The sequence below is a fragment of the Jaculus jaculus genome, chromosome 1 (genome assembly GCF_020740685.1).
Source record: "Jaculus jaculus isolate mJacJac1 chromosome 1, mJacJac1.mat.Y.cur, whole genome shotgun sequence".
NCBI classification, from domain to species: domain Eukaryota; kingdom Metazoa; phylum Chordata; class Mammalia; order Rodentia; family Dipodidae; genus Jaculus; species Jaculus jaculus.
Window position 1 is genome coordinate 85,630,925 of NC_059102.1, and position 26,836 is coordinate 85,657,760.

General features: G+C 35.6%; 1 protein-coding gene across 4 annotated transcripts in view; it reads left to right on the forward strand.

The window, feature by feature from the left end:
* Cntln (centlein) overlaps positions 1 to 26,836 on the forward strand; it is a 292,751-nt gene that overhangs the window by 212,972 nt on the left and 52,943 nt on the right. For all 4 annotated transcript variants that reach the window (XM_045135495.1, XM_004658429.2, XM_045135491.1 and 1 more), the window contains 2 exons: positions 2,074 to 2,167; positions 2,252 to 2,475. In XM_045135495.1, the coding sequence (XP_044991430.1) occupies positions 2,074 to 2,167; positions 2,252 to 2,475 (318 nt within the window). The remainder of the gene's footprint in view (positions 1 to 2,073; positions 2,168 to 2,251; positions 2,476 to 26,836) is intronic.

The following is a 26,836-nucleotide window of genomic DNA, read 5'->3' on the forward strand; positions in this document are numbered from 1 at the left end:
CTTCCATAAGTGGCTGGAGACCCAAGTTACAAGCTTTAATAAAATGCCTGTGTTTCCAGGCATAGTAGCACTTGCCTTTTCCCCCAGCAATTGGGAGGCTAAGGTAAGTAGATCTCTTGTCAGGTTAAGGCAAGCCTAGGAGTACATAGTTAATTACAAGCCAGCTTCTCTATATCAAGACCCTACCTTGTAAAACCAAAACCAAAACAAAAGGAACAAACAAAAAAATACCTGAGTCTATGAGGGACATACATTCAAAGTGCCTCACAATGAAACTTTACTAAAATTTTATAATCTCTGAAACAGTTTAACCCTATTTCAGTTATAAATTTATAGTCTTTTAAAAAATTTTTTGTTTATTTTTATTTATTTATTTGAGAGTGACAAACAGAGAAAGAGGCAGATAGAGAGAGAGCGAGAATGGGTACACCAAGGCCTCCAGCCACTGCAAATGAACTCCAGGTGCGTGTGCCCCCTTGTGCATCTGGCTAATGTGGGTCCTGGGGAAACGGGCCTTGAACTTGGGTCCTTAGGCTTCACAGGCAAACGTTTAACTGCTAAGCCATCTCTCCAGCCCATAAATTTATAGTTTTTATAAATCAACTTTATGATTTTAGAGCCATGCTTTATATTTAACATACGATTTTTGTATTTACTAACATAAAACTTGTAACTCTGAGCCAAATTAAATTTTCCATCTACTTTTACTATAATTTGTCCCTGAATGTGAATCATTGAGAACATTCTTTCTATAATAAGAAATAGCCAGGCAGGTGGGGCACACTGATAATTCTAGCACTTGGAAGGTAGATGTTCAAGTCATCCTCACCTACATAGTGAGTTGCTGGTCTGTGTGGACTACCTGAGACTCTGTTTCATAAAAAACAAAAACAAATTTATGGTTTGAGTATATTCTTGTTTTTTAGCCACAAATTACCAAACAAACAAAACTACATATTTTATTTCAATTATATCTGTTTATAATGTATTACTATTTAAAAGTTTGATTTGTGGGAACATTTTATTAGTTAGTTAGTAAGGCAGCTAGTCTTTCAGTTAGTAGTCTCTGGAGAATTGAAAATTTAGTCCAAATTGGCCTGGAGCTCTCTGTGTAATCCAGACTAGTGACTAGTTTGTGATAATCCTTCTACCTCAGCCTCTTGAGTGATGGAATTAAAAGTGTTGCTGGGCATGGTGGCCCATGTCTTTAATCCCAGTACTTGGGAGGCAGAGGTAGGAGGATCGTTGTGAATTTGAGGCCTCTCTGAGACTACATAGTCAATTCCAGGTCAGCCTGGGCTAGAGTGAGACCCTGACTCACAAAACCAAAAATATAAATAAATAAATAAAAAGTGTGAGCAATCATGCTTTCCATGGAAACGCTTTTAAATTGGTGAAACACTTTAGGACAAAGTCAGTACAATGGCTTCATTTTATATAATCTCAGTGTGTTGAAATGTCGAGGAATACTTCCAGCTTCACAGAAAGCTATTTGATTATCATTAGTTTCATTGTAACTATATGTACTGTTAGCTGCCTCCTATCTCATTCAGTCAGTGAAAGTGTTTAGGCAAAGAAATCACACTTTAGATATTAATATTTTATTTGTGTTGTTGTTACTATATTTACTTCTAGTTTTTAACCTTATATTAATTCTAATTCTTTTTTTTTTTTTTTTTTTTTTTTAGTTTTTTGAGATAGGGTCTCACTTTAGCCCAAGCTGACCTGGAACTCACTATGGAGGCTCAGGGTGGCCTTGAACTCATGGTGATCCTCCTCCCTCTGCCTCCCGAGTGCTGGGATTAAAGGCGTGCGCCACCACGCCCAACTAATTCTAATTCTTTTGAGTTGATTTCATGTCTCTATTTTCTGCCTACTAGTTCAACTTTAAATTTGTTCAATGAGATATAAATGGAAATTTACTTCAGTTATATACTTGTTTTATCAACTCTACAGTTTTGTTTAGATATTTGAACCCTATATAAATTAATAGATTTTAAGTAACATTACTTATAATGCGAATTAATTTGCATTACTGAATAATAACTCAGTTGTTCTGACTTTTAAATTTAGGATATTCATCATTATAAGAATACTAAAAGGAAAACTTTTCCAAATAAGAATCCGAATATGCAAAAAAGTTCACATTCCATAGTTCCTACTAGAGGTAAGAGTACAATATGAAATTAATAATGTCTTTATAAATAAATCTGATTTTTAAACTACTGTGGACAACATTATTTTTCCTTAGTGTACAAAGAAAAGTGCAAGAATATACCTATCCAAAAATCAAGTAGCACTTCTATTTTATTGCGAGAACGGATTACATCCTTGCAACGACAAAACAGTGTACTTCAGAATGCCAGAAAAGCAGCAGAATTATCTGCTAAAGCATACAAAGAAATCAATGAGAAGCTCCTCCATCAGCAGCAAATATCTGACCAACGATTTCAGATGAGCAGACAGACAATAAAGGTAAATATAACTTTTAATATTAAATCATATTGAGTTATGCTATATACTTTAACTTACATGTGGTTTTAGTTCATACCTTTGTTAGACATGACTATGAGATTAAAAATAAATCTGATGAATTGATTAAGAAAGATCCCAGTTTTTTACACTGTATGTCACAACTGCATATGGGATCACATGATTGAATGTAAATAATTTGGCAACAATATTAGGTACAGCAGTGGGCAAAAACTAACTTGAAACTAAATCCTAATGTATCTAAGGCTCTTTTAGCAAGTGCTCATGCTTACAGCACTCTGTGGTTTCACTGTAGCCTTGGTTCTGAACATACAACAGGCATACCTTGCAAAGTAGCTGCAGTCTCCCATGTACTTCCAAAGAACCCTGCCTGAAACACCTTGGTTTGATTCAAGCCAACTGTGTTATTATTTGCAATACTGAGTGGAAATAACAAGTTTTCTGCTCATGTAGACACATTGTGGTTGGACTACAACAGACTGTTCTCACTTGTTTTACAACATGTGTCAAATCAGCACACCTTGTGTTAGAATGTTGAATTTTAAAAAACATTGTTTGAGTTGCTGACCTAAGTTTGATTTAAAAAATAATAATAACAGTCATTAAATAAATTTTGGCTTAGAAGCAAGAAAAAAGAATTTCCAACAGTTTCTAAAATGGTCCTAAGCAAATATCCTTCTGGTGTTTCATATTACATATTAATAAAAAGAAATGTCACCAGGGCTGGAGAGTTGACTAAGCAGTTAAGATACTTGCCTGCAAAGCCTAAGAATCCCTGTTTGACTCTCTAGAGCCCATGTAAGCCAGCTGCACAAAAGTGAGGCAAGCACAAGATTGCACATGCCTACTAGATAGCACACGCATCTGGTGTTCAATTACAGTTACTGAGGCCCTTGCACACCAATTTTCTCTCTCTCTTTCTGTCTCTCTCTCTCTCTCTCTAAACAGAGAATTAGAAGAAAAACAAGAAATGTTACCAGCATTGACAATTATAAAATCAAAGTATCTATAGACTCTGAAAAATATTGGTCTCTGTGTCCTGTAATGTCAAATATTCATATAAGATTTAATTTTTTATGTGAAAATAAGCAAGTATTTCCATATCATCACTGTCAATTTGTTTTCTTTGATAAATGAAAAAAATTATACCAAATAATTTTAAATAAATTTCTTCATAATTTATTATCAGTATACCTTTGATTTGCATGCCTGTTTTATATAGCAGTGTACCCAGGGTTGTGTAAACAAATTTGGATTAAAAAGAGGTCACCTTCCTCCATCTAGGAGAAATATTTCAATTTAGAGAGCAGAGCTATACTAGTACATATTCATTTTTCATACAAAATTAAATTTAAGACACATAAAATATTTTATTACAATTGTTTGCAAAGGAAATTTTGAAAATATGATACATTAAGAATGTACATAAGTTTAGTTTAATAGGAGTTATTCCTCCATTTTTATATAGAAAGAAACAGTGACAGTATAGGTAAATGATTTCATAAAGGTATGGTTAGTAGGTAGTAGGCATAAAACCTCAAACTTGTAACTACAGAGCCCTTTCTTTCCAAATATTTTGTACATATTTTAGAAAATTTACATTTTGCATCTTTATAGTGGAAAACAATTATTCAAACTAAGTTTGATATAACAAAGAAATTTGCTTTAATTAAGATTCATAGTTATTGCTAACCAAGAAAAGGAACATTTATTTGTATATGTGGCAATAACTTCCCATTGCAGTACATGGAAATATCTGATATTATAGATGAAAATTGCAATCATACTTCCTGAAAATTTGCTATATTATTTTTGAATTGACTAACTGAAACAATAATGGTATTGACATCAGTAATTTATATTTAATCTTTATTCTATAACCTCAAACAATAGCATTTAAATGTATTTAAGATAAATTACCTTTTTTATATTTTAATTTAATTTATTAGTTTTATTTTCAGTAAATACAGGCAGTTTGGTACCATTATTTAGGCTCATCTGTGATCTACCCCCTCCCATTAGACCCTCCTTGTTAATGAAAATGGGTCAAGCATTGTGGAGGTAGCCCCCAGTTATTGGTATGATAAATTCTCTGCAAATCATGACCCAACATGTGACTCTGACATTCTTTCCGCCCCCTCTTCCGCAAAATTTCCCTGAGCCATGTTGGGTTTATTTGTGGTCTGCTTCAGTGCTGAGGTGTTGGGGGCCTCTGAGGCTCTGGCTCTCTGATTTGGTAGGAGTTGATTTTTCTCTGCGTTGGTTTCCTTCCCCTTTGTGCTGGTATCCGGTTCACAGGAAAACATCACCCTTGCTTATTTTGCCAGTTGTCCTTAGTTTCAGTTGGGCCCCTTTTGAGATATGTTGGGGCAGCTCTCTTCTTAGGATCTGCATCTATGTGGAAAAGAGAAGCAGATTCTCCAACGGAGAGTAAGTTAGCACCCGGAAAATTGAGATAACACTTACTTTTTTGATAGACAGTATGATATGTGTAGGCCCCCTTATACCCCGTGATTGATGGTAGCTTGATATTGTAGAGTGGGCTTGTGTTTGGGTATGGTTCTGACTTGTTTCCCAGCTCCAGCTATGGGTCTAGTACCACTGAGTGGATCAGTTAGGCAAATCAAGAGCAATTGGTTCCTCACCATGGCTGTGTACCACTATTGCACTTGTGTGGGCATCACATCCAGTTATTTGTTGCTAATTAGGTTAAACAATGTGTTGCTTGGACAGATCTTGGTCATTTCCCCCAGTCGCCTATGTAGCACCTTCTGGCACTAGACATGCTGACTGTCTGGGGACTGACTCTCTCCTGGTTTCCAGCCATGTCATTCCATTTTATGCGTCAGCTGTGTATGGAGTCTTCAGCAATAGGGTCTTACCACTGGCCTTTGGTGGGTCATCAAGTACTCTGACAGAAGTCTGTCATTGTTTTGGGAAACCTTGTAGGTTTCTCTGATCAAAAGCTCATTGTGGATGGTGGGCCCAAGCTGGAAGTGGGGGTTACAGGTCAGTGCCCACTAAGAAATTGAGGAAAAAACATACCTAATATACAAGAGTTAGAGAGGAGAGAGATAGAGGGGAGAGGAGGAGAGGGAGGGAGGGAAGATGTAGGAGATTTAGGTCAGTCTTGATCCTACCCTCTCCAGTGTCTTGTGGTTCAGGTGTTTCCTGTAAGGGTCTAGTGAAGGTTCAGCCATTTGGTCTGTCTTTTAGGAAGTAGAATTTTATGGTACCATTGCCATTTGGGTCCAGATTACTGTTTTCCACCCTTCGATTCCTTCCCCGCCCTCCCATCCATCTTATTGTCTAGTCCATGAGGTGCTTGCTGGGTATGTAAGGCATCTTGGGCAGATTCAGGTTAGGCAAAGGTAGGAGGATTGCCATGAGTTCAAGGCCACTTTGATATTATTGAGACAATTTCAGGTCAGCTGAGCTAGGTGAGACCCTTCCTTGAAAAACAACAACAAAATTCTCTCTTTACTGTCCAAGACTCGTATGTTACAGCCCAGACTGTGTTAACACAGTCACCTGGAGATTTTCTATAATAAACCTTCCTTTGAACTGTTACCTATTAGTAGTTAATATCATGATTATCTTCCCTACCTTTTTAATATACTTATCTCATATTAAAATATAGAATTAATATGTATCTTAGACCAAGACAATGTGTGTAGTTAAAACTTATTTACTTTTTCTACATGTGTGTATGTGTGTTTAACACAGTGTGTGTGTGTGTGTGTGTGTGTGCATGCTTTATGCACATGTATGTCACTTGCAGGGCTCTATGTGCTCACCTGCAGTGGGGCACTCATCTAAGACATCTGTGTTCTTATTTGGAGCCAGAGTTTCTTTTTTTAAAAAAATAATAATTTTAAGATCTGGATAGATGGCACATTGGGTAATGGTATTTGCTAGCAAAGCCTAACTGCCTAGGTTCAATTCCCTAATACCATATGAAGCCAGGTGCACAAAATGGTGCATTTGTCTAGAGTTTGTTTACAGTGGAAAGATGCCCTGGTACTCCCATCTCTCTTTTCTCTTCTCTCTCTCTCAGAAAAAAAATTACTTGTTGACATATTGAAAATATTGAAATAAGGACTGTTACCCATGTTTGTATGCATTTAGTGTTCTCTCTTTAATATGTATTTTGTATTATGTATATTATCTGTTAATATTCATAAAAATCATATACTGTTCACTGCTTTCTTATATATGTGAACATTTTCTGCCTTTTAAGTGGTTAGACTTTTTATTTTATCTGTGTTATAGCTCCTTCAAAATATCCTAAATATGTGTATTATTTTTCCTTAGCTGGAAGGCACATGTTACCATACTTGCAAATTTCATTTCCTTTACACATGACTCATATAACTATATTTGTCCATGTCTTTTTCTTCCTATAGAAGACATCTTTAAACATGCACCTGTAATCACTGAGCCATGTTCCCTGTCCAGACATTTACATTTGCTTTTATTTTACCATAAATGCATCATGTTTTAAACAAAGCCGTACAGTTTTACCTCAAACTATATCCTCTTCCATACATATACATATGAATCATCTTTGATTCTTCTCTTTTTGACTCTCAAATGTACAACCAAATCCTCTTGTTATATCTCCTTTCATTTTCATTCATCAATGCCACGAAGTATTTATATCCATGTTCTAGAGTAACATAATAGTCTTCTGGAATATTTCTGTAGTCTATTCACATTTATTACTTCAAGAATAATTTAGCTTGAATGTATGTGTCATCATGTACTTATGAAGAGTGTATTTCATTCCCAGTTATGACTGGTTTCAAGGCCAAACTAATAAGCCAGTTTTTGAAGCCAGCATATGACCTCAAACAGTCTTTTGTTTCCTCATAGTATACCAAAGTGTCATAGTAAACTATGCTCTATTCCACATAACTTATCTGTTATCATAAGTCTATGTTGTCAAATCTTAGCTTTTTATGTATTCCTTTTTTGCTTATTTTAATTTTGAAATATGTTTTAGCTGATAATACTCAAGTCAATGTAATTGCTGTGTAAATAACATTTTGAGGAAATGAGAACAAGTAATGGATTTGTTCAGTTCAAATTCAATTTCCCCCAGTCCTCTCCTATTTTTCTGTCTTCCTTCTGTACCATACCCTTCTATCCTTCTTAATTCCCCTTTCATCTTTCATTTCATTTATTCTGTTTCTCTTCATAACCACCTTTTCATAACCTCCAGTGAAACTTCTTTGTCCCTTTTTGTGGGCACTTTTCTGGTTTGCCAGATACTCTACCCAAATTTACTCCTACTTAAATATTTACATCCCAGGAGATAGATATATACACACACACATATATATGTGTGTGTGTGTGTGTGTGTGTGTGTGTGTGTGTACCATGTTTTCATTATCCATTCATCTATTGATGGATATCTAAGCTGATTGTTTTCCTTGGAATTGTGAATAGAATAGCAATAAAAATGAGTATGCAAGTACCTCTATAGAAGGATAAGAGTCTTTAGTTATATGCCCAGGTCATTCCTTTTTTTGTTCCTTTTTCCATTTTTTAAGAGAGAGAGAGAGAGTTGGCATGCCAGGGCCTTGGCCACTGTTATAGAACTCCAGGTCCTTGCGCCACATGGTGGACATGTGTGACCTTATGCTTGCCTCACCTTTGTGTGTCTGGATTACGTGGGATCTGGTGGGAGATATAACATGGGTACTTAGGCTTCATAGGCAAGTGCCTTAACTTCTAAACCATCTCTCCAGCCCACTAGGACCAATTCTTAATATCAGGCCTATTTTTCATTGTTTTAGATGTCTCCACACAAACTTCCACAGTGGCTACAATAGTTTACCCTCCCTAGAACAGGAAATAAGGGTTCTGCTTTACCATATTCTTCACCAGCATTCACTGTCATTTGTGTTCTTGGTGCTAACCATTCTGACTGGGGTAAGATGGAATCACAAAGTCGCTTTAATTTTCATTTCTCTCATTGCTGAAGACATGACACATTTTTAAAAATATTTTTCATTTGTATTTCTTCTTTTGAAAACTATCTGTTCATTTCACTGATCCATTTGTTGATAGGTAGGTTTTTTGGTAATGAATTTTTGCTTTCATAAATTCCAGATATTAGTCCTTTGTCAGATACAGTCAGCAAATTTTTTCTCCCGCTTTGTAGATTGTCCGTTCACTCTATTGATAATTTTTTTGTTCATTTTTATTTATTTATTTGAGTGTGACAGAGAGAGAAAGACACACACACACACACACACAGAGAGAGAGAATGGGTGTGCCAGGGCTTCCAGCCACTGCTAACGAACTCCAGACGTGTATGCCCCCTTGTGCATCTGGCTAACGTGGGTCCTGGGGAATCGAGCCTCGAACCAGTGTCCTTAGGCTGCACAGGCAAGTGCTTAACCACTAAGCCTTCTCTCCAGCCCTCTATTGAGAATTTTATTTGCTATGCAGAAACTTGTAAATTTTGTATAATCCTGTTTTTCAATTCTTACATCTTAATTCCACTGCTGTTAGGATTGCCAACTCCTATATCCTGAAATGTTTTCTTTTAACAGCTTCATTATTATTTAAGAATCAATATCTTTGACCTAGTTTGATTTTTGCACAGGGTGAGAGATATGGATCTTAGTACATTCATCTGCAGGTGTACAACTAGTTTTGTCAGTACCATTTATTGAATAGGTTGTCTTTGATACAGTACATGTTCTTGACACATTTGACTTAGCTTAGTATCTATAGTTGTGAGGGTTTATCTCTGGATTCCGTATATTGTTCATTGGTATACATATGTGCCAGTACCATGCTGTCTTTTTCACTAAAACCATATAAAAATGTTGGAATTTAGATATTGTGAAACCCCCAACTGTGTCCTGTTTGCTTAGAATTGTTTTGGTTATCTGTGGTGTTCTGCATTTCCATATAAATTTTAGGATTATTTATTCTCATTCTGTGAAGAATGTCATTTGAAATTTCATGGGAATTGCATTGAATCTATATATTACTTCTGATAGTGTGCCATTTTCACAATATTAATTCTGCTACTTCAGAAGTACGGAAGATCTTTCCATTGCCTGTTGTTTTCTTCAGCTTCTTTAATAATTTCCCTTGTAGAGTCCTTCCATTTCCTTGGTTAGACTTATTTTTCTGTAGGTATTTTAAGTATAATGTTTTTTCCCTAATTTTTCTCTTCAAGTTCATTGTTTGTATAAATAAAAGCTACTGATTTGTGTATGTTTATTTTGTATTCTACAATTTGACTCAAGTGTTAATCAGATCAGAATTGTTCTGGTGGAATTCATGGTTCCTGTAAATATATAATCATAATATCTTCCAATAAACAGCTTGAGTTGTTCCTTTCCAATCTTTATTTCTTTTATATTTTTCTCATCTTATTGCCCTAAGGATTCAAATATTATATTGAATGAGTGGCTATCCTTATACTGCTCCAAATTTTAGAGGAAATGTTGTCAGCTGTTCCTCAATATCACATACAAATTTGTCATATTTGGCATGATTAAGTTGAGACATGTACCTTCCTTTTTTCTTTTTCTTTTCCTTTGTTTTGTTTTTGTTTTGAGGTAGAGTCTTGTTCTAGCCCAGGCTCACCTGAAATTCATTATGTTGTCTCAGGGTAGCCTTGAACTCATGACATTCCTCTTATCTCTGCCTCCCAAATGCTGGGATTAAAATCACACAGCACTACATCCAGCATTTTTTTTCAATTTTTTAATATATTTTATTTATTTATTTAAGAATGAAAGAGGTAGAGAGAGAGAGGAAGAGAGAGAATGGTCATGCCAGGGTCTTCAGCCACTGTAAATGAACTCCAGATGCATGTGCCCCTTGTTTATCTGGCTTACTTGGGTCCTAGAGAATCAAACTGGGATCCTTTGGCTTTGCAGGCAAGCGTCTTAACCACTAAGCCATCTCTCCAGCCAGCGATATGTACCTTTTGTTCCTAATCTTTTCAGAGCTTTTTAGAAGGAATGTTGAATTTTGTAAATACCACTTTTCCCCATATAGAGAGGATCAAGTGATTTCTGCCCTCAAGTTATATGATGCATCACAAATTTATGTGATGCATCACATTTTATTTATTTGGATATATTGAGCCAGTCCTATAAAAGTCACTTAGAGCATGGTTGAATGATATTTTTGATGTGTTCTTGAATTCAGCTTACTATTGTTTTATTGATAATCATTGTTCATCAGAGAGATTTGCCTGTACATTTTTGGTATGACTTTGTCCTATTTTAATTTTTTTTATTAACAACTTCCATGATTGAAAACAATATCCCACGGTAATGCCCTTCCTCTCCCCACTTTCACCTTTGAAACTCCTCTCTGCATCACATCCCCTCCCCATCTCAATCAGTCTCTCTCTCTTTTATTTTGATGTCATGATCTTTTCCTCCTATTATGATGGTCTTATGTAGGTAGTGTCAGGCACTGTGATGACATGAATATCCAGACCATTTTGTGTCTGGAGGAGCACGTTGTAAGGAGTCCTTCCCTTCTTTTGGCTCTTACATTCTTTCTTCCACCTCTTCTGCAATGGACTATGAGCCTTGGAAGGTGTGATAGAGATACTGCAGTGCTAAGCACTCCTTGGTCACTTCATCCCAGCACCATGATAGCTTCTGAGTCATCATAAGGTCACTGCCATCTGAAAAGAGAAGTTTCTTTACCAAAAGTGAGAGTAGCAATAATATAAGTGTATGAAGATTAAGAGAAGTGCTTAATGGGCAGTTTGATGAGTATAGTATATACATTTAGCCAGACAGCAGCAGACATTACACTCCTTGTGCACGGAGAGAGAGAAGAATCTATTTTCATGTTTCTACAGATACATATCCAGTTTTCCCAGCACCATTTGATGAAGAGGCTGTCTTTTTCCAATGAGTATTTTTGGCATTTTTATTGAATATCAGGTGGCTATAGCTACCTGGACTTATATCTGGGTCCTCTATTCTGTTCCATTGATCAACATGTCTGCTTTTGTGCCAGTACCATGCTGTTTTTATTACTATGGCTCTGTAGTATAGGTTAAAATCAGGTACGATGATACCACCAACCTTATTTTTTGTTGCTCAGTATTGTTTAGATATTTGAGACTTTTTTGGTGTGTCCAAATAAATTTTTGGATTGTTCTTTCTACTTCCATGAAGAATGCCATTGGAATTTTGATGGGGATTGCATTAAACATGTAGATTGTTTTTGGTAAGATTGCCATTTTCAAAATATTGATTCTTCTGATCCAAGAACAAGGTATGTCTTTCCATTTCCTAGTGTTTCTGCAATTTCTCACTTGAATGTTTTAAACTTTTAATTGTATAGATCCTTCACTTACTTGGTTAGGTTCATTCCAAGGTATTTTATTTATTTATTTATTCATTTTTGATGCAGTTGTGAATGGGAGTGATTCTCTGATTTCATCCTCTGTGTGTTTGTTGTTGTATATAGGAAGGCTACTGATTTCTGTGTATTTACTTGTATCTTGCTATATGGCTATAGGTGTTTATCAGCTCTGACAGTTTGCTGGTGGAGTCTTTAGGGTCCTTTATGTATAGAATCATGTCATCTGCAAATAATGATAACTTGATCTCTTCCTTTCCAATTTGTATCTCTTTTATGTGCGTCTCTAGCCTTATTGATATGGCTAAGACTTACAGTACTATATTAAATAAAAGTGGGGACAGTGGCTACCCTTGTCTTGCTCCTGATTTTAGTGGAAAAGCTTCCAGTTTTTCCCCATTTAGTAATATGTTGGCTGTAGGCTTGTCATAAATAGCCTTTTTTATGTTGAGATATGTTCCTTCTATTCCCAGACTCTATAGGTCTTTTATCATGAAGGGATGTTGGATTTTGTCAAATGCTTTCTCTGCATCTAATGAGATGATCATGTTATTTTTGTCCTTCAGTTATTTATATAATGTATTACATTTATCAATGTGCATGTGTTGAACCATCCTTGTATCTCTGGGATGAAGCCTACTTGGTCAGGGTGAATGATCTTCTGATATATTCTTGTATTCTGTTTGCCAATATTTTGTTGAGAATTTTTGCATCTTCCATCTATGTTCATGAGGGAGATTGGTCTCTAATTTCCTTTTTTTTTGGTCTATCTTTGAATGGTTTTGGTATTATGGTGATGCTGGCTTTGTATAAGGAGGTTGGTAAGATTTCTTCTTTTTCTATTTTATGGAAAATTTTAAGAAGCAATGATGTTAGTTCTTCTCTGAAGGTCTGGTAAAATTCACCAGTGAATCCATCTGGGCCTGGACATTTTTTAATTGGGAGAATTTTGATAACTGCTTGGATCTCCATACTTGTTATAGGTCTACTTAAGTGATTAATCTCTATTTGATTTAATTTAGGTAAGTCATATAAATCAAGAGAATCATCCATTTCTTTAAGATTTTCATACTTAGTGGAGTATATATTTTTATAGTTGTCCCTATGATTTTTTAAAATTTCTCTGTTATCTGTTGTGATGCTCCCTTTTTCATCTCTAATTTTATTAATTTGTGTCTCTTCTCTCTTTCTTTTGGTCAGATTTGCTAAGGGTTTATCAATGTTGTCTATCCTTTCAAAGAACCAAGTCTTTGTTTCCTTCATTCTTTGGATTGTGGTTTTGGTTTCTATTTCATTAATTTCTGCCCTATTCTTTATTATTTTTTCCTGTCTACTGATTTTTGGTTTGCCTTGTTCTTTTTTTTTTTTCCCAAGGCTTTAAGGTGAAGCATTTGGTTGTTTACTTGAGACCTTTCTAATTTCTTTATATAGGCACTTAAAACTATAAATTTCCTTCTTAGGGCTGCCTTAGTGTGTCCCAAAGGTTTTGGTACATTGTATTCTCATTATCATTTGACTCTGTGAATTTTTTTGATTTCCTTCTTAATTTCTTCATTGACCCATTCATCATTTAGTAGTGTATTGTTTAGTTTCCATGATGTTGTGCATACTCTATAGCTTCTCTTGCTATTGATTTGTAGTTTGATTTCATTGTGGTCAGATAAAATGCAAGGAATTATTTTAATTTTCCTGTATTTAAGATTTGCTTTGTGTCCTAACATATGGCCTATTTTAGAGAAAGTTCCATGTCCTGCTGAAAGAATGTATATTCTACAGCATTTGGATAAAATGTCTTGTATATATCTGTTAGGTCCATTTGTTCTATACCTCATTTAATCCAGATGTCTCTCTGTTTATTTTTTTCCCAGGATGACCTGTCAATGGATGAGAGTGGGGTGTGAAGTCACCCACTACAACTGTGTTTAGTGTTATCTGTGACCTTAGTTCTAATAGTGTTTGTTTGATGAAGTTGAGAGCCCCAATGGTAGGTGCATATATATTTAGGATTATAATGTCCTCCTGTTGGAGGGTACTTTTAATCAATATAAAGTGACCTTCTTTATATTTTCTAACTAATGTTGGTCTGAAGTCTACCTTGTCAGATATTAGGATAGCAACCCTGCTTGCTTTCTAGGCCCATTTACTTGAAACACCGTTTTTCCAACCTCTCACCCTAAGATAGTGTCCATCCTTTGTATAAAGGTTAGTTTCGGAGGCAACAAATTGAAGGTTCCTACTGTTTAACCCATTGTGCAAACCTTTGTCTGTTGGTTGAGGCATAGAGACCGATGGTGTTAAGAGATATTATTGAAAGGTGTGTATTTATTTTTTGCCATTTTTTGGTAGTTCTTCTGGTTTTTCCTTTGCTTTCTTGTATTAACTAGTATTTGAGTATGGTTTGTTTTTTCCAGGTTCCTTGTATATGTGCTTTTTTACTGTTCAGCATGGAGGATCCTGTCAAGTATTTTCTGTAGAGCTGTTTTTGTCTTCACATATTCTTTTAGCCTGCTTTTGTTGTGGAATGTCTATTTCTCCGTCTGTTAGAATGGATAGCTTTGCAGTATAAAGTAACCTTGGTTGACAGTTGTTATCCTTCAGAACTTGGAATATATCACTCTAAGCCCTTCTGGCTTTTAAAGTTTGTCTTGAATAAGCTGCTGTGATCCTGATGGGCTTGCCTTTGTATGTGACTTTGTTTTTCTGTCTGATTGCTTTAAATATATTTCCTTTGCTTCATGTGTTTGGTAGTTTAATTATAATATCGCAGGGAAAGGTTCTTTCCAGGTTTTGTCTTCTTGGTGTTCTCAAGGCTTCCTCTGTCTGTATTGGTATCTCTTTCCCAATTTGGGGGAAGGTTTCTTCTATAATTTTGTTGAATATGCCTGTTTTGCCTTTGGAGTGAAATTCTTCTCCTTCTACTATACCCTGAATTCTTATGTTTGATCTTTTCATAGTGTCCCAAATATCTTGAAATTATTCCCATTCATACTTTACTATTAGTTTGTCTTTCTCTTTGTTGGACTGTATTAGATCTGCTACCTGGTCTTCTATCTTAGATATTCTGTCCTCTCCTATTGGTGAGATTTTCTACAGAGTTTTGTATTTCATTGACTGTGTTCTTCATTGCTAGTAACTCTGACTGGTATTTCTTTATTATTTCTATTTCCTTATTTATGTCTTGTATTTACCTCTTTATTTCATTAAATTGCTCTCCTGTGTCTTCTTTGATTCCTTTGATTTCCTCATCCATTCCTCTGATTTCCTCTTTGAATTCTTTGAGAATATTTATAATAATTTTTTGAAATCTTTCTCAGCCATTTCCTCTAACACTCTCTCACTGTAGTTCATTTCTGATGCATTCATATTTTTTGGTGGATTTATATTGTCTTGATTTTTGGTGTTTCTTGTGTTATAATGTACATATTTTTGCATCTTGGATTAATGTAATATTTGGATTTTCTAGTTAGCTGCAGTATTATTAGATGTATCAATCAATCTGATGTTATATGTCTACAGGGGAGGAGCTTAAGATGCTAGATGTGACTCTTAAAACTCTCAGGATATCTATAAAAGTGTCCCTAGATGTTGGGTTTGCCTACTGAGAGTGTTCAAGTAGGCTGAGTGGAACAAAATACAGGCAGATTTTAAAATTTGACTAAACAATATACACATTCAATGAAAAACAGTAGAGAGTATTTATGCAAGAGTAGGTATTATGACAACCAGATCCTCTAACAAAGTCTCAGTCCCTTAGGGTATGTGTTGCCCCACACCCTTAATCCTGTCAACTAGAAGATTAAGATTTCTGGCATGTTGAGTGTTCCAAGTCAGCTTGTGACCAAGTGAGACCCTTCCGTAATGTAAAACAGAAGAGGAAACAAAGCCACTATAAATCAAGAAGCAACAAATAACAAGCCCTAAATATAGCTTATTTAAGAATGACAAATCCAACCATCCATCAGATTTAACATACAATTTATCCTGACATGGAAGGTGCAATTAGCACTTTTGGTTCAGGCCTATATGCCAATATTATTTGGTGAATACTGACCTGGTGTAATCCCAATTATCTTTTGGGATGATTTTGGTCTCAGTTATGCTGTGCTTCTGCTTGGGTCTCTCTTTGGTGTGCTGTGGGTTCAAGTGGGCTGGCTGGATCGCTGCTCTGGTTGCCAGTGCTGGGTTCTGTGATCTCCCTTCCCCAGGTCTCTGGTGTTTGCTGGAGCTTGCGCTGGTGGTGGGGGAGATGAGGCTGTGGATGGTGGCTCTAGCGCTCCCACTGGTCTATGTGATCCTTTATCTCATGATCTGCTTCTTCGTTGGTTGCTGCGGTCCTCCCTTCACATTTCTTGAGTTTGCGAGGTGCTCTGGTGGCAGTGGAAAATCCCCTCACCTGGCTTTTACTGTGGCTGAAGTTGTGCCTTGCAGCTGTGGCCCTGCAGACCTGCTGCCACCAGGGACTTCGTGCCACTGCTGCTGGAGTGGCTTCTGCCTGTCTATGTTGGCTTTAGATGCTCTGGATCTCTCCTACTTCTCTGCTACAGTTGATAATTTCTTATACACCTCACTTTTTAGTAAAAGAGTATATTTTGCTGGTTTTGGTTTGGATTTTGGGGGACTTTTTCTCCCCTAGGGTGATTTGGCATGGTTCCTATGCGTCCATCTTAACCGGAAGTCCCTGTGAGGTCTTTTATACCTTTTACAGTTTATTTCATGAAATTAGAGGTTTCAAGATTCAGGGCAAAAATATTAGAGGCAATTATGTTCCCTTGATGGATTGCTGCATATTAAATATGTAGTAAACCTCTGTATCTCTCCTGACTACTTTATTTGAAGTTTACTTAATCTGTACAAGAATTGTTTTGTCCATTTGTTAGTGTCTTCCATTTGACTTGGTATCCAACCTTTGATTCCCTGTCTGTGGATGTCTTTCCTAGTTAGATTTGTTTCTTGGAGAGAACAGATGATTGGTTTTGATTTTTTGATTCAATAAGTAGTCTTTGTCCTTTAGTTTGAGAATTAAGACAATTTGTATTCATGTTTTAAGATATATGAGGATGTGATATTATCATTTTGTTGTTGTTGCTCTAGTTGGCTCTAGTTAATTGGCAGTTCTTCACTCTTCTCCTGATCAATTGGGATATTTTCTGATTCACTGTGTTGGACATTATTAATATTTACCCGTTCTCCTTTTTTTTTTATCTTTTGGCTTTCATTAAATGTATTCTCATGTGTGAGACTGTGTTTTTCCTGTGTGTATAGTATTCCTTTAAGAATTTTATATGGTACTGTCTTAGTGAATTGCCTTGTTTTGTGTATATCTTTAAATATTTCTACTTCTCCAACAGTTTTAATAGATTATTTTGCTAAATATGCCAATATTGGTTGTCAGGCACTGGTCTAATCACTGTACATATATTTACTCATTATCTCAGACATTTACAAAGTGACATAAATTTCATATATTATCCTTTCATACAGATGGGAAAACAGATAGTGTGTATCATTTTCCCAATGTCTCAGAGCTCTTGAGTGAAAAACTGGAGTTTAAGCCTAGGCAGTCTGATGTCAGAACCTATTGTCTGAAACCCTATGTTCTTTATAAAGCACCAACTAGCATTTATTCAGTGATCATTGGAACTATTTTCTAGGTAATTTGATTTGAATTTTTATTGATTCTTTATGGTAGCTTTGTAAAGAAAATGTCCCCATTATTTTATATTCAATGTGATTCAGTCTTAGAGAAATGAAATGAATTCCCAAGATTCAGACACAAATTAGCAGCTCCCAAGTTGTAACCTGTATCTCTCTCTCTTGATCCTCACTCCCAAAGCTGGCCTTGCTAAACTAAGCTGGTTTCTATGCAGTAGACAGTTTTGCTTAGTACATGTTATTCTGTTGCTCATAGTGGCTGACAGGCTTCTAAAAGACAGAAGTCACATGTTAAACTTCCTTCATAACTTTTGTGGATTGTAGTATAGTGAGGATATAGTATGGTGTCAATGATACATAAAGATTGGCTTACTGACTGGTTTCACTAACAGCCAGAAACTGAAGGCAGTGATGTCATTGAAGGAGTACAACAAATGTGGGACACAGCAGCTCATAGTATCATGAAAGTATCGGAGATTTGGATGCAATGTTCAACTAGTAACATTGGTGGTGTGACACTTTCAAGGAAAAAGTAGTATATGCCATTCCCCATTTGTCACAGACTCTACATACCTATTTCTGTCATTCATGTCAATAGTCTCGTTTTTACAGGCTTTTAATTTTCTGAATCCTGAAATACACAATGACCCTATATGTTATTTTTTAAGAAGAAGGTTTTCATTTTAGAATCCAAAAAAGTCTATTTCTCTATATTAGTAATATAGGTATCTAGTGATCCTAGAAGGAGGTGTGACAGCATGTTCTAAAAATCACAGAAGAGACAATTTTGAAAGCATGCTTTGGAAGACTGGTTTTGCACCCTGCGTTCTTGCTGCCAAATGGACTTTGGTCAGCCTCGATCATAAGTCCTCAAGTGTCACCTATCTAAGTGGTCTCTGGATGTAGGTATATGGTCTTTTTTAAAGATGTGTCTGCTTTTATTTCTCTTTTTAAATATTTTATTTTTATGTATTTATTTAAGAGATAAAGATGCAGAAAGAGAGAGAGAGAGAAGGGGTACACCAGGGTCTCCAGCTACTGCAAATGAACTCCAGAGAGGCATGTGCCACCTAGTGCATCTGACTTACGTGGGTCTTGGGGAATTGAACTTAGGTCATATCTGCAGCTTGATATAGTGATAACATCTTTAAACATAACTGATGCAAATATCCACTGCTGTCTGTTTGTTACTACACAGTAATTTTGGTTCTCAGGAACTTTTTTTTTGGCAAGAGTAATCTGAAATAAAGAAATTTTACTTTTAAGGTTTGAGTTTTTATTTCATTTCTTATCCAATTACATTAACCATTAATCTGAGTTTAATCAAGCCTCACATGAGTGCTTCTAGTCAACTGTCAGAAACTGAACGGAAATACCACCAAACACGGCCTATGTAGCAACTGACTTGGGCTCTTTGGTTAACCTAGCATATAAATGTAAGATGTTTAATCACCATATCTGAAGAGTTGCTTAGCAGACACTTAATCTACAAAAGAGTCATACTTTGTTAATCTGCCTAAAAATTTCACATTTGTTTTATGTGGTGCTGTTGTTTCCTAACCTTACACTATGTCTACAGTAGATATGCAGTTATGTAACTCTTATGCAAGAGGTTGAGAGTGTTAAACTCTTCTGGAGCCACTTCCCTGTCAGGAATACAGGAGTTAAGTAGCCTCATTTCCATTCTTGTGATCTCTCTTCACTCCTCTGGTAGTAACGGAGTAGAAACTACTTTCACATGGTGATCATTGCCAGTCTCCAGAGTTTGATTTTATGTTGCCCCAGTAGTTTGTATAGTGCACATTCCTTACAGGATATTCAGTTTATATATGTCAGATTCTCTTGGGCCATGGCTTTTGCCAGATGAAGCATTTTTGATTTTGAGGCTGATGAAACACAGTGAGATTATTGATCTGTGCATGACACAGCCTGTCTCTCTCCTGGCAGAGTGTAGCAACATTTATCCAGGAATTTGTGAAATGTCACTCGGATCATGTTCGCAAGGTAAACTGTGCAAAATCCAGGATCTGAGCTGAGAATCCATGTGGAATTAGACGTGACTGTCTTATTCCTACAGGCTATCTCTTAGATGAACTGAGGTGATATTTGTGAACAGAATGTCTGTGTCCTATATTAGACTTTGTTAGGAGTCATTATTATTACTTAGAACACTGAGTACTAGAAATTCATGTTTCTTACATTCTGTTTTCATTCTTGATCTTATAGCAGAAAAGAATAACAAAAGAAAATATAGCCTTAATAGCATCTGTTAAAAACTCCTTTTCTGTTTATAGGGTAATATGTTGCATAATTTTATGTTCCCAGTAGTTATATTCTTTGCAACAACATACTTTCAAGTAGTTATATACCATTAAAATATCAACATGGTTAAAAGGAACAAATAATAGCATTTTTCTTACTTTTGGATTTTGTTATTTAAACATGTTCAAACTCTAGAGTTTGATTTTTAATGACTAGAATACTAGTTTGCACATGGATTAATGTGTTTCTATTTGTTACAGTCCATATTATTTCAATGTGCCTACACATCTAAAGCACTATATTGATGAGGTATTTATAATGAATTAAATATAATACTTTCCCTGTATTGAGTATGCTAATATGAGAACTCATTATGTGTATTACAATAAAAGGAAATTATGACATATATGTGCATTATATAGGTGTACATATACACACATATGCGTAGACATACAGTGTCCATATTTATATAATGAAAGTTTAGTGAAAGGAGAGATGTTACTCAGTTGTTATTAATTTTTAGTAAGGCTTGTAGAAGATCTAGCATCTGGGCTGATACCTAAAGTTTGAATGATTTTGAAAGTGGTATGAATGAAATGAGGCCATAGTTGAGTGTTCTGGAATGCTGTCCTCAGATATTCTCTGTTTCCAATAGTTGACTGTTATATAGAGTACTTTCTCAGACATTCTCTGTTCCTCATTGTTGAGTGTTGTGGAGTACCATCCTCAGATATACTCTGTTCCTGAGAGTTGAGCATTGTGAAATACTATTTTCAGACTTACTCTGTTCCTGATAGTTCAATGTTGTGGAATACTGTCCTCAGATATTCTCTTTTTCTGATAGTTGAGTGTTACGGAATGCTGTCCTCAGATATACTCTGTTCTTGAGAGTTGAGTGTTCTGGAATATTGTGCATGTGCATGCAAAGTCCAGAAGTTGATGGTTCATGTTTTTCTAAATCACTCACTTTATTTTGTTTACAGACAGGATTGCTTGCTGAACCTATGTCTCATGGATTTAGCTAGACTAGCCAGAAATTTGGGGGATTCTCCTATCTTTGCCTCTTTAGAACTATGTTTTAAGGCACATATTACCATGCCTGGCTTTTTTCCCCGTTGGCACTAGACATCTAAACTCAGGTCTTCATGTTTATGTGACAAGCACTTTAGCCACTGAAGTGTCTCCTCACCAGGAGATTTATTTTCTTCAGTATTGTAACTGTCCATGCCCCTGTAAGTAACCCTAATTAAATGTGTTGGTTCAACAGGCTATACTTTGGTGGGAGTTTTTGTTTGTTTTTAATCATTGTTCTCTATCTGTGGTAAGTAGACTGTTTTTCCACATATGCCCTGAAAACACTAACACAACACTCAATCAGTATAACTTAGCTTGAAAATTTCTGCTTATCCTTTTCTTAGAAACAGATACAGTATTATGGTAGAAAAGCAACTATTATTTCTTTTTTTTTTAAGATTTATTTTTATTTATTTATTTATTTATTTAGTAGAGACAGAGAGGGGGTGAGAAAGAGAGAGTGAGAATGGACACACCAGGGCTTCCAGCCACTGCAAATGAACTACAGATGTTCTACTATGTGCAACTGGCTTACGTGGGACCTGGAGAATCAAACCTGGGTCCTTAGGCTCTACAGGCAAACGTCTTAACCTCTAAGCCATCTCTCCAGCCTGCAACTATTATTTTTGTTGAATTGGACAATTTATTTCTTGTTGATTTTCTGGGTAGTTTTCCTTACATAACTTCACTTACTGGGAAAAAGAAAAATATTTACAAAGGAATAGAAGGGAGAAGAGCATGTGGTATGTTAGAGTAGCTTCTCTTTAGAGTAGCTTTTCTTCTGGTAACTTGAACATGGGATTTGAAATAACCAAACCAACAATTAAGTTCATTTTGTTTACAAGTAAATAAATTCTTTAAAAAATATTAATTAATTAATGTGTGTGAGGAGCATACTAGGGTCTCTTGCCTCTACAAACAAATACCTGTTTAGCTTTACATGCTCATCTGGGGAATTGAACCTGGGCTTGTCATTATTAAAGGCAAGCAAGTCTATTTAACTGCTTAGCCATCTCTTCAACCCCCAAATAGACAAAGTCTTGAAAGTCAAATGCATGTGTTAATTTCCCAAAATTCACGTATAATTCCATTTTAATAATCTATTTATATTGCTCATTATTTTCACATCGTTTTGGGAATGGAAGCAGAAATGATGTGTTTTAAGTCAATTAAAATGTATTGTGTTAGGTATTCAGGTTATGTTGAAATGTGTGACATTGCTAGTATTACATAGATTAAAAGTTCTTACAAATCTTCATAATATGAAAATTATTAAAGCATATTAAAGATGAATTAGAGTAAGTATTGAGTGTTTTCAATATTTGGGGCTGTGTTTAAATTTTAAACTTTTTTCATTTTTGATAAATCATATTCAAACCTATTTACAAAATAATGATTTCTTTAGCCATTAGCTAGTACTTCATTGTGAAGTTTAAGAGCGTTGATTTAATTTTACTCCTTGTTAATGTTATTGAGAATAGCCTATCTCTTATCCATATGCAGATATTCATATTTCTGTGATAGAATGCAATTTGAACACATCATGCCAGATTGGCATTTTCAGTACCATAAAGACTGCTTTGTTAATTGCACACCATATTTAAAATGACCTTATAACAAAGTAACACCTGAAGTGTCATGCTTTGTCTTTAATGTGCATACTGGAGCTGGGTTCATCTGTGCTAGACAACTGCATTTCATGAAAGGAGGTTTTTCTTGATAGGCAATTAGCAGTAATTAGGAAAATTCACCTCAATAAGATGTCAACATGAGATTGTTTTTTAAAAAGTTGAATGTCAGTGACTTATAAAAAATGTTCTCTGACACATAGGTATGGCATGTGAAACATGAAATGTTAATTTAACTTTTCTGCTTATTATTCATGCACAATATTATTTTGTCATTCAGAACTACACTGACAGAGTATAAGGGCGTTAAAATAGTGCAGCTGGAATAAAAAAAGGATTAATCTACCATTGGCCAATTAGCCAAAGGGTACTTAATGGTCTCTAAAGGCTACTGAAGTCTAACTACTAGCAAAATCCTTGGTGAAAAGTCCTCTATATTACCTTCATTTGCTTGACATTTTCTGAAGCATTCTGTAAGCTTTTAATAGCTGCATTTATCAGAAAATACTTTATAAGTGAGTGATGTTTTAATTGAGTGGGTTTTTCATATGATATTTTGTTACATAGATAATTTCATCTCTGCCTAATATATATTTGTTGATGATTTTTCAGTGTTTAATTTTCTCTTGATGGTCTCAAGTATCAAAACAAAGAAAAACTCATGCTTTAAATTTGAAACATTACTAGTTATGAAAGTTATGAATCTAAACTGTGTATCTTCCTATGTACTGATATAGAAAATATTTGTATTGATGACCTACTAATTAATGTAACTATCTTGATATCTCATATAGCCATTTAGCTATGCTTTTATATACATGGAAACATATACAATTTATTTCTTTCAGTTAATTCTGTGTATTCTGAATAAAAGAATATTGGCTATCATGGTAGTCTGAAGGTAAAATATCTCCCATATGCTTATGTATTTGAATACATAATCCCTACCTAGTGGTGCTATTTGGGAAGGTTGTGGAACCTTAAGGAGGTAGAGTCTTGCTGGAGGAAGTGGTCACCTGTGGCAAGCCTTGAGATTTTTAGTCTAGCACTACTGAGTGCACTTGCTCTTTCTACTTCCTCTCCATTAATATAAAGATGTGAGACCTGCTTTTATGCTTCTGCCATGTGTCCTGCCATGATAAAACTACCCCTTCAAAACTGTAAGCCAAAGTAAATCTTTTCCTTTCCTAAGCTGCTTCTGGTTGGGTGTCTTGTATTAGCAATGAGAAAGTACCTGATATAACCTTTTACTCATGGGAAAAATGCTATCAATATTAATGGGTTTTTCTGGGAAGTTCTTAAAATTTTTGTTAAAATTTAATTTCCTTTTCAATTTGCCACTTAATTTCACAATTCTGGTAACAATATTTATGCTAATACTTTTTTTTAAAACATAGAAATTATTGTCTCTGTACGTATAATCTAAAATAATCAGATTGTAAAAGTATAAAGGAATTTGTTTTTGTACTCAACATTAAATAATAAGCTGACTATATCAGTCCTGAGCATAAATTAGAGTCAGACATTTGGGGAGCCACATGTGATGACATATGTTTGTTAATCCCAATACTGTGTTGGTTGAGGCAGGAGGATTGTAAATTTGAGGCCAGCCTAGACTCCATAGTGATACATTTCCATGGTCTACATCTATATTTCCATATGTTGATTGTTTTTCTCTATTTTGACTGTGAAACTATTTGGTTTTCAAAAAAGAGAAGAAAAAGTTGGAGACCACTAATCTAAGTCTGTACCGTACTTTTTATTGTAGTTACTGTTTGACCTTTCCCAACATTTGACATCTGCATTTTGCCCCAACTTGGACCATAAAGGGCTCTTCTACCCCTACCCCTTTCCTCAAGAGGTTCCCAAAGACTATGCTTACCATCATGACATTCCACCTCATAGTTATCTGGATTCTCTTGAATGTGTGTCTGGTTTCAGATTTTACTATCCAAACTAGAAATGCCTGCAGTTTTTAAAAACTTTAAAATGGTTATTTGATTAAGCTTTTAGCCTAGTGGCAAAAATACATGGGACAAACTTAGCAGTCTTTGAAATACTATTTGTCCAGAAAAGAAAGACTATTCCAGAATCATTCTTTTAAGAAAAGAGAATGTCCTATTCTGTTTTTTCCACTCGCAGTACTGCTTCTAAGGTGTATGAATGCTCCAAAGCACTTATTTTACATGAGATAGATAGAGCCAGTGTGATGTTCATTGAATAGGCAAGTGGTGAATATTCTTTGAAGCCAAAAAGATCAGAGTCTCTCTCTTTAGGAAGTGATTAAGAATTTTTTTTGTGTGTATCCTTTTTACTCTTTATAAGGCCAGAATATTTTCCATGGGTCCAGTTTTGTTTTTCTCATAATTCATTCTTGGACATTAAAATGTTCACTAGGACTCCTCATTTTGCTGTTTGTTCTTTTGTGGTAAAGCTGGAAAGCAGGGCAGTTGTAGATCTAGGCAAGGGCCTGCAGCACTATCCCTAGTTTTTAGTAACACTAACACAATATATCATAATATCATAAGGAAGGAAATGGCTATAGTTGATATTTACCAGCTAGAAATTGGGGACAGCACTAGGTCCTTTAGCTTCCTGTTTCTTAACAAACATTTACCATTATACGGATAGGGAGAGGGCTCAGTAATTAAAGTTACTTCCTTGCAAAGCTAACCATCCTGGGTCAGTTCCCCAGTACCCACATAAAGCCAGATGCACAATGTGATGCATACATCTGGGGTTCATTTGCAGCAGGAAGAGATCCTGAATCTAAGTACTTCGTATCCAAATCCCCAGAAAATGTCCAGTTGGCAGCTCAGAATAAAAAAAAATTTGTAAGTGAAGTTCCAGGAGGAGAACAAAGAAGAGGCCATGGGAGGCTTATTGTCCCAGTTCATGAGACCCATGGTCACCTCCAAGAGCAGTGAAAGAAGTTTCTGGCCAGAGTGGATTTGATTAGCATTTAAATTACAAATATGGTTCTTAAAATGAACTTACAGTTCCAGTGTACAAAATGAAACATGTTTAGAGCAGATAAAGAAGTAAAATAAATAAAAAATTATGGTAAAAACAGAATTGGAGTGTGAATGTAATTTAAAGTAAACACCACTGGATTTGAGATACCTGCTTGAAGTGGGGCATGTTGGCAGTCAGGGAGCAAGGAGTAGGCTTAAGGAGGTCTTGTGTTTTGTTTTTCTCTAGCTGTGCCTTATATAGGAGTTTGTGCGGCGTCACAAATTACCACAAATTTAGCAGGTTATGAGCAATGTACACTTTCATCACCTCACAGCTTCTTGCTTCAGAAGTCTGGCACAATTTACAAGGGCCTCTGATCTGAGTAGTACAAGCTGCAATAACATGTCAGCTCAACTCCCTTTCTTTCCTTTGCATACACTTTGCTTCCCAACTCCTGTGCTTCTGAGTAAAATTCAATCCCTTAGAGTTGCAAGATTCCCTTTTCTGGTTAGCTACCAGCCAGACACCATTTTGAACTTGACCTCCTTTAGGTCTTTGCCTAGTGGTTCCCTATATAGTTCTCATACATAGAAACTTACTTTTGTCAAGGCCGGTAGAAGAAGCACTCTCTGCAGGAGCCCCTGGCCTCAAAATCACCTGATTAGGGAACTCTGATTGCACTCACAGGATCCCTTTTCGTATAGCATGATGTAGTAAGTATAGTGATAGTATATCTCATTCATAGGTCCCAACTCCTTGCAAGGGGAGAATATCATACCAGCTCATGGGTCATTGGAAGTCACCTGAGAATTGTATCTACAACAGAACTCATCACTGAAGAATAAGCTCTTCAGTGTTTGTATTCTTACATTGCCCCACAGAGGCTTGGAGGATTTTTTTGTTGGTGCTTTGATACTTAAGACACAAAATTCTGTGCATTTATGGAACACCATGTGTTGTTTCAACATATTGGATAATGTTTAAATTAGTTTAAGAATATCTTCTTGATAACATTTTTCACTTCTTTATGGTAGAAACATTCAAAATTCTTTGTCTTTTGGTATATTTGATATATTATTACTATCTATAGCCCCCTTGATGCATGGCAGAACTTCTTTTTCCTGTCCAACTACAATTTAGCACTCATTAATGAACCTCTCCTTTCCTACCCGGCTTCTAGTAACTGCCATTCTATTCTCACCTCTAATAAGATCAACTATTTTAGATTCCACCTATGAATGAAATCATGTAGTACTCTCTTTCTATATCTGGTAATGTTATGACTTTTAGTTCTATCTCAGTGCCATATTTAAGTAAGTACTAGGTATCTAGTCTAATATTTTTATAGTATTAAGTTATATCTTATAACTATTGCTTAGAAATAATTGATTATACGTATATCAACACAA